Consider the following 9706-nt stretch of genomic DNA (forward strand, 5'->3'; position numbering starts at 1 on the left):
CGTTTCTTTGTGCGGGATTGTTTGTATGTAAGTTGGTGTTGGTTTTGTGCTTCATGTTTCTGGACATTATTCATTCCCCACGTGTCTGGGGTAGTTTATTAGTGTACACCCAGTGTGTTAGTAGGGTGGCCTAGTTTGTCCATGTTTCATTAAAAAGCATTTGTTTTGCAATTGCTGCTCCTGCGCTTTTTCGTTCACACTCCGACACCCAGGCCTTACACGTTCTTAGTAAACTATGCAGTAATTCGTTTATTTATTTAGTATTTATTAAATTTTTAGCCCAGAAAATCTCAAGTGTTATTACATACAGCCGCGAAAAACTATTGGATATAAAAGCGACGTCAATTTACCAACATTACGACCAGGAATAAGACTTTCCCGAAGCGGATCCTTTATTCGCACCTCCACCATGGACATTGGTTCTAATCCCAGAGGCCGATCCAAAACAACGCGGTCGCCGCAGGAGAGGCAGACGGAGCGGAATCCTGGTCAGAATTAGAAGGCGGGCACACCATCCACCGCTTCCGAGCATATTAGTCGCCAATGTCCAATCTCTAGACAACAAGGTGAACGAAATTAGGGCACGAGTCGCCTTCCAGAGAGACATTCTCTGTAACATTCTCTATTTCACGGAAACATGGCTCACTCGGGATACGTTGTCAGAGTCGGTACAGTCACCTGGTTTTCTCCATGCATCGCGCCGACAGAAACAAATCTGACCATGACTCCATCTTGTTGCTCCCCTCCTAAAGGCAGAAACTAAAACAGGACGTGTCCGTTCTCAGGTCTATCCAACGCTGGTCTGACCAATCGGATTCCACGCTTCAAGATTGCTTCGATCACACGGACTGGGATATGTTCCGGGTAGCCTCAAACAATAACATCGACGTGTACGCTGACTCGGTGAGTGAGTTCATTAGGAAGTGCATTGGAGATGTTGTACCCACTGTGACTATTAAAAGCTTCCCTTACCAGAAACCGTGGATTGATGGCAGCATTCGCGCAAAACTGAAAGTGCGAACCAACGCATTTAATCATGGTAAGGCGACTGGATTCATGACTGAATACAAACAGTGTAGCTATTCCCTGCGCAAGGCAATCAAACAAGCAAAGCATCAGTATAGAGACAAAGTAGAGTCGCAGTTCAATGGCTCAAACACGAGACCTATGTAGCAGGGTCTACAGACAATCACGGATTACAAAAAGAAAACCAGCCCCGTCGTGGACATCGACGTCTCGCACCCAGACAAATTAACTTTTTAGAGATAGGGGGCAGCATTTTCACTTTGGATGAATAGCGTGCCCAGAGTGAACTGCCTTCTACTCTGTCCCAAATGCTAATATATGCATATTATTATTACTATTGGATATAAAACACTCTGGAGTTTCTAAAACTGTTTGAATGATGTCTGTGAGTATAACAGAACTCATATGGCAGGCAAAAACCTGAGAAGAAATCCAAACAGGAAGTGAGAATTCTGAGGCTGGTCGATTTTCAACTCATCGCCTATTGAAATCCCAGTAAGTTATGGATCTGTTTGCACTTCCTACGCCTTCCACTAAATGTCAACAGTCTGTAGAACGTTGAATGAATATTCTACTGTGATGTGGAGTCGGATGGGAACTGTTTGAGTCAGTGGTCTGGCAGAGTGCCAGTTCCTGGTCACGGGCATTCCACATGATATCGACTTGCGTTCCATTACTTCTATAGGAATTCTCCGGTTGGAACGTTATTGAATATTTATGATAACAACATCCTGAAGATACTTAGTTTGACAAGTTTATTCGACCTGTAATATAACAGCGGTGGGGTTCTTTACCAATAACAACGAGACGGCCTACAGGGAGGAGGTGAGAGCCCTCGGAGTGTGGTGTCGGGAAAATAACCTCTCACTCAACGTCAACACAACAAAGGAGATGATCGTGGACTTCAGGAAACAACAGAGGGAGCACCCCCCCCTATCCACATTGACGGGACAGTAGTGGAAAAGGTGGAAAGTGTTAAGTTCCTCTGCGTACACATCACGGACAAACTGAAATGGTCCACCCACACACATAGCGTGGTGAAGAAGGCGCAACAGCACCTCTTCAACCTCAGGAGGCTGAAGAAATGTGGCTTGTCACCTAAAACCCTCAAAAACTTCTACAGATGCACAATCAAGAGCATCCTGTCGGGCTGTATCACCGCCTGGTATGGCAACTGCTCCGCCCACAACCGTAAGGCTCTCCAGAGGGTAGTGAGGTCTGCACAACGCATCACCGGGGGCAAACTACCTGCCCTCCAGGACACCTACACCACCCAATGTCACAGGAAGGCCAAAAAGATCATCAAGGACAACAACCAACCGAGCCACTGCCTGTTCACCCCACTATCTTCCAGAAGGCGAGGTCAGTACAGGTGCATCAAAGCTGGGACTGAGAGACTGAAAAATAGCTTCTATCTACAGGCCATCAGACTGTTGAACAGCCATCACTAACATAGAGACTGCTGCCAACATACAGACCCAAATCACTGGCCACTTTAATAAATGGAGTTAATAATGGTATCACTAGTCACTTTAAATAACGCCACTTCAATAATGTTTACATATCCTACATTACTCATCTCATATGTATATACTGTATTTTAGACCATCTATTGCATCTTGCCTATGCCGCACGGCCATTGAGCATCCATATCTTTATATGTATATATTCTTATTCCCTCCCCTTACATTGTGTGTATAAGGTAGTCGTTGTGAATTTGTTAGATTACTTGTTAGATATTACTGCACTGTCGGAACTAGAAGCACAAGCATTTCGCTACACTTGCATTGACATCTGCTAACCATGTGTATGTGACAAATAACATTTGATTTGATAGTGGAAGCCTCTCTCTCATCTCTTCTTCACTCCTCTTCCCCCATCACTCCTCTTCCCTCCCTCCTCTTCCCTCCCTCCCTCCCTCCTCTTCCCTCCCCTCCCTCCCTCACTCCTCTTCCCTCCCTCCCCTCCTCTCCTCTTCCCTCCCTCCCCTCCTCTCCTCTTCCCTCCCTCCCTCAGTCCTCTCTCCTCCACCTATCTTCAGTTAGTTTCCACTGCTGAAGCTAAAAGTAGCACACTCTCAGGGTGCTGTGTGTGTGTGTGTGTGTGTGTGTGTGTGTGTGTGTGTGTGTGTGTGTGTGTGTGTGTGTGTGTGTGTGTGTGTGTGTGTGTGTGTGTGTGTGTGTGTGTGTGTGTGTGTGTGTGTGTGTCTGTGTCTGTGTCTGTGTCTGTGTCTGTGTCTGTGTCTGTGTCTGTGTCTGTGTCTGTGTGTGTCTGTGTATAGCTGTATGGAGATGGTGGAATCATGTGACAGCATCCTACCCTGGGAGGCTGACGTGATCGCTCTCTCTGCGTGAGCAGCACCAGCAGCAGGACTGACAGTCAGGGCAGTAATAGAAGCCTGAATAATTCACCCCTGCATTTGCTATTCTAGATCTAGTGAACTACTCTCTCTCTCTGTGTCTCATCGGAGACTGGAAGGAAGACTGTTGGTTTAGTTTCTTCCATCTCCAGTGCTGTACCAAGCTGACTGAGATTGTAGAGGCTACATCCTGGTTCTGTATAGTTGACTGGTTAAGGTTCAGGACTGCCTATCAGAACAGAGAAGTAAAAACATACAGTATGTTCAAGGTTCCAGGTGTTAGCATCATCTGTCCCTCCATCTCAGCTCCCCTAGTTTGCACTGTGCCAAGAACATCAGAGCAGAGATAATTGTCTGTGTGGTACTTGTCCCAAGCCTAGGGAGTGGACAGATGTTGCCGTTGAGGTTTTATATTTATACAGTGGAATGTTTCAAATAGATACAAAATATGAACTAAGTGAGTTAGAGTCAGTCGCCCTGGATAAGTGCATCCGTGAAACAAACAGGCATTATAATAATAATAATCACTAGACAGTCCCACCAACCCAGAGGAAGCACACAGCCGCGCCCAACAGAACTCTCTCTGATTGGTGGAACAGCTGGTTGCCAGGAGAAAGACAAGGGGATTACCCAGGGGGCCAGCGGTGTGTGTGTGTGTGTGTGTGTGTGTGTGTGTGTGTGTGTGTGTGTGTGTGTGTGTGTGTGTGTGTGTGTGTGTGTGTGTGTGTGTGTGTGTGTGTGTGTGTGTGTGTGCAATTGGGCAGAGAGAGAGGTCTAAGCTCTGATTGGACAGAGAGAGAGGTCTAAGCTCTGATCCTACAACTATCTGATAATACGCTGGGAAAGTAATGACATCACAAGCCCTGAAAATGTCAACAAAACAAGCACTGGCGACAACCATCACTTTCTATCGCTATAATAGATTATTGTCTTCAACATTGTGGCTGAATGATATAGGCAAATGGGCCAAGTTCCATTATGCCAGCTCAGATCCACCCCTGGCCCAAATATATACTATATATCTACACTGGCCATCCCTTTCAGTGGCCAATGGCCATGATGTCATCATACTGCGTTTCCCATGAATGATGATGTAATTCTTTATTCAGTCTCCAAATCAAATTGAATTTGTCACATGCGCCGAATACAACAGACTTTACAGTGAACTGCTTCCTTACAAACCCTTAACCAACAACACAGAGTTAAGAATAATACGTGTTCAGAAAGTATTTACTAAAATAAACTATAGGAAAAAATATTTTTAAAACATTTAAATTTAAAATAGAATAATAACAAATAATTAAAGAGCAACAATATAATAACAGTAGCGAGGCTATATACAGAGGGTACCCGTACAGAGTCAAATCTATGCCAAGTCCTACAAGCGTGATATTGTATAGTAGTGTTGTGTATAGTGGTGCTATGTACTACCCACATTTAAAATATACAAACTGACTGTGTTGTTTTTTACATTTTTTATTTACCTAGGCAAGTCAGTTAAGAACAAATTCTTATTTACAATGACGGCCTACACCGGCCAAATCCGGACGACGCTGGGCAAATTGTGCGCCGCCCTATGGGACTCCCAATCACGGCCGGTTGTGATACAGCCTGGTTTCGAACCAGGGTGTCTGTAGTGACGCCTCTAGAACTGAGATGCAGCGCCTTAGACCGCTGCGCCACTCGGGAGTTTTAAAAGGGAGGTTGAAGATGAAGATGTGCAAGAACACACAGTGTAAATAAGTTACAGAACTACAACGTCTTGCTATTTGTAGCCTACTATATAAACCTTTATATACTTCATTATGTTGGCTTTGGTGAGGTGTGTCCAGACCAGGGATCAAAGTCCATGGCTCTGTTTGAACACTGACAAAGGGTGGTCATACCTCATCTAGTGCTTATTCTCTTCTGGCCTACAGTGCAAATATGAAAAGATGGCATGATATGACATGTACAGACAGTTCTTTTCAAACCAATTTCCCCACAGATCAAGGAAAGGGATTATGTCTAGAGAGAACAATATAAAAAAAAAATGAACTTCAAACACCCCTTTGTGTGGAAGGGATTTCCTTCTTTTGTGATAACAGAGTGGCACCCATTTCATTATCCTTATTTGGTGTCAAATCCGTGTCCCAAATGGCACCCTATTGCCTATATACACCCCATAGGGCTCTGGTCAAAAGTCGTGCACTACATAGAGAATATAGTGACATTTGAGTGCAGACGTGAGTCTACATTCCAAGATGACTAAAGAAAACAAACAAACTGCCATTTCCTGAATCCACTTAGTAATGGACCAGATATTTACAGAGATAATAACTAATGTAGCTACCTAAGTGCACTACACTAACTTGAAGAAAAATGTCACTACCCGCCGTTATAACAACATGAACAGACATTGTACAAACATCTACTAACGTAACGGTGGTTATGAATTAATTAAATGTGTTGTATCTGAATTGTAAATTCTGCTCTTCATACAGTACTGTACTTCGCTACTATAGTCTTGTAACGTACCGCACAACCGTCTTGGTTTGACTAGCTAAAATAAATCAAATGGGCTCAGGGGCAGTCATCGTAGCTGGCTTGTCAGTGATCTTGTTGATGAAACAGTTAGTTACAGTAGCTAGCTAGTCAAATTCTGCACCATCTTTGCGGCTGGGTGTAGCTAACTTTAGGCCAGATAATCTGCCACTGCCATCTCAGCTGGCCAAGCGTTAGCTAAATAGCTAGATGAACTCCCAGCAGGTGTTGAGTGTTAACTGAAAAATGATGAGCATTTATTTTGAACGCAACGTTAGCTCATGTTGTTGGTACTGTAGTTAGCTAGCTAAAGTTAGCTAGCACTTGCCTGTCATTGTTGTTGTTGGATGACAGCTGACTGACCAGCTACAGTAGCTAACGTTACCTGACACGGCAAGATTAGTTCATTGCGACGACAAAGTTGACTCGGCAAAGCAGAGAAATACAGCTAGCAAACGATACAAACTTGACTGGCTAGCAATCAATAGTGTCCTGTTCCGATCGGTGATGGTGTGGGTGAACTAGCTTAGTGCTAACGTTAACGCTACACAGCTGATGTGGGTGGGCAGGTAGGTCAGTTAGCCAGCTAGCTAGCTACGCTAACGTAACTAGTGACACTGCTGGCCGAGCTGATCACCGTGTCAATGGCGCAGCGCAGACTGTCACAGAGGGCACTCGCTTGCAGACAAAGAAATATGGCAAAGCAACTTACCCCGACGACCACATGGTCTTCCCCTTGAAACTTAGGTATGTATTTGTCCCCTCTGGTCACCTCTGAACTATTCAAGGGCCTGAAACGGCACATCACTTTGATGGTGCACTCCGCCGGTACGTCGGCCATCTTCCACGATTTATGGATGAAAACCCACAATAAAAACACTGTAGATCCTCGTTCTAGAGGCGGTCGAGGGAGAGAAGAGGGCGGCACGGCCCCTCAGTCCCAATATGACACTAGAATGGGCGCCGATTTTCAACAATGAATGGCTATTTTCTTCTAGGGTGTGCTAAAAACACTTCATATCCAATGTGGAAGCCATGATGCCGGTGGATCACTGGCTTGCTCACCCCCTCTGTCCGTGGGACCCATATACCAAATTACGTCACCCTAAATCGTCAACACTCTCTCTGATGTAGCTCCTTAGTACACTATCCAGTCTGGTCAATTATGTTTCTGCGAGTTCATATCATTGACCTATATAAATGAATATACTATGGCAATAACCAATCAATAGACTAATTGTTGAGATCAGTTATTACTTAGCTATTACTCATGCATGAAGAGATAATGTTGCCTTTTCTTGATGGCAATGCATGGTTATTGATTATCCAGTATTGCCTCAGATCGTATGAATGATAAATGACAAAATGCATGAGTTTAGTTATCATTAAAAGTATTCGCACCCCTTGACTTTTTCCACATTTTGTTTTGTTACAGGCCTGAATTTGAAATGGATTAAATTGAGATTTTGTGTCATTGGCCTACACACAATACCCCATAATGTCAAAGTGGAATTATGTTTTTAGACATTTTTATAAATTAATTAAAAATGAAAAGCTGAAATGTCTTGAGTCAATAAGTATTCAACCACTTTGTTACGGCAAGCCTAAATACATTCAGGAGTAAATCATTTGCTTATCAAGTCACATAATAAGTTGCATGAACTCACTCTGTGTGCAATAATAGTGTTTAACATGATTTTTGAATGACTACCTCATCTCTGTACCCAACACATTTATCTGTAAGGGCCCTCAGTTGAGCAGTGAATTTCAAACACAGATTCAATCACAAAGACCAGGGAGGTTTTTCAATGCCTCACAAAGAAGGGCACCTATTAGTAGATGTATTTTTTTAAGCAGCCATTGAATATCCCTTTAAGCATGGTGAAGTTTTTAATTACACTTTGGATAACCCAGCTATCAGTAAACCCAGTCACTACAAAGATACAGACGTATCTCAGTTGCAGGAGAGGAAGGAAACCGCTCAGGGATTTCAACATGAGGCCAATAGTGACATTAAAACAGTTATAGCGTTTTATGGCTGTGATAGCATAAAACTGAGGATGGATCAACAACATTGTAGTTACTCCACAATACTAACCTAAATGACAGAGTGAAAAGAAGGAAGCCTGTACAGAATAAAAATATTCAAAAACATGCATCCTGTTTGCAGTAAGGCACTAAAGTAAAACAGCAAAAAAATGTGGCAAAGAAATTAACTTTAAGTCCTGAACACAAAGCGTTATATTTGGGGCAAATCCAACACAACACATCACTGAGTACCACTCTTCATATTTTCAAGCATGGTGGTGGCTGCATCATGTTATGGGTATGTTATGGGTATGCTTGACATTGGCAAGGACTAGATCGTTTTTTTAGGATAAAAACAAATGGAATAGAGCTAATCACAGGCAACATCCTAGAGGAAAACCTAGTTCAGTTGGCTTTCCTGTGTGTCTTATACACTGGGAGACAAATTCACATTTCAGCAGGACAATCATCTAAAACACAAGGCCAAATATACACTGGAGTTGCTTACCAAGATGACATTGAATGTTCCTGAGTGGCCTAGTTACATTTTTTACTTAAATCGGCTTGAAATCTATGGCAAGACTTGAAAAGCAGTTGATCAACAACCAACTTCGACAGAGCTTGAGGATTTTTTTTTATAATAATGTGCAAATATTGTACAATCTAGGTATGCAAAGCTCTTACATAATTACAGCTGTAATCGCTTCCAAAATTGAATCTAACATGTCAATCTAACATTGACACAGGGGTGTGATACTTATGTAAATGACAAAATTCTGTTTCTAAAAACATGTTTTCCCTTTGTCATTATGGGGTATTGTGTGTAGATTTAATGAGAAAAAATATATATTTAATCAATTTTGAATTCAGGCTGTAACACAACAAAATGTGGAATAAGTCAATGGGGTATGAATACTTTCTGAAGGCACTGTGTGTAATATAGAAACATTAGATGACTTTCTACATCATTCCCTGTAGACTTATAGACTCTCTGTTATAGCCTTTATAGCCTCCTCTCTCACACAACATATGACACAATGGAAAAATGCCAGGATAGTGTTTAAGCAGATTTCCTGGCTGCTGCTACCTGTAATAGCGAAGGATGGCAATTTTTTGGGATGTCTCAGCTCATTTAAATACTAGATCGAGTGGCTCTCTGTTTATTTTCTCAGTGAGAGTGAGTTAATAGGTGTGGTTGTGATAGACTGGATCATAGTCACTATTGTCACTAGGAAACAGAGGAGTCCCCAGGCTTAAACAGTGTCTCAAATGTCCCTATATAGTAAGGGGTGCCATTTGGGACGGAACCCATTCTTTCCCCTCTAACAGCAGTCCCACTTCACTGTCAACCTGCGAGAAATGCTGAGCAGCCTATATCGATGATGTCATCATTACCATCATAATCACTGCAGTAGTTAATTAGTAGAATCCTAATAATCACTTCACATAAGCAGCTTGACTGACAATATCAGAGTGGTGTTTTCATTCAGTACCAGAAGCAAGGTGTAATGACGGCCGGGAGAAAAACAGCAGAGCTACTCCTAATGGCATTAGGTTCAGGCTACGTTGTCCAGAACTGTTGTTTCTGGTTTTCGTGGGAAAAACATGACCGAGATGGATCTCTCTCAAACCAGGATTACACTGAGTGCTTCCCAAATTGCACCTTTTTCACCCTATGATAGTGCACTACTTTTAACCAGAGCCTTATGGGCCCTGGTCAGAAGTAGTGCACTGAATAGGGTGCCTTTTGGAATGCTGGCCCAGAATCCT

The 9706-nt window shown here is 42.8% G+C and overlaps 1 protein-coding gene across 2 annotated transcripts in view; it reads right to left on the reverse strand.

Annotated features, from left to right (window-relative positions):
- The window catches only part of LOC129813625 (kinesin-1 heavy chain-like), a 52417-nt gene extending 45422 nt beyond the window's left edge, over positions 1-6995 (reverse strand). For both annotated transcript variants that reach the window (XM_055865975.1, XM_055865974.1), the window contains exon 1: positions 6621-6995. In XM_055865975.1, coding sequence (XP_055721950.1) covers positions 6621-6749 — 129 coding nt within the window. In that variant the 5' untranslated portion in view covers positions 6750-6995. The remainder of the gene's footprint in view (positions 1-6620) is intronic.
- Positions 6996-9706: the final 2711 nt, after the last annotated feature.

The sequence above is a fragment of the Salvelinus fontinalis genome, chromosome 17 (assembly GCF_029448725.1).
Source record: "Salvelinus fontinalis isolate EN_2023a chromosome 17, ASM2944872v1, whole genome shotgun sequence".
Lineage (NCBI taxonomy): Eukaryota > Metazoa > Chordata > Actinopteri > Salmoniformes > Salmonidae > Salvelinus > Salvelinus fontinalis.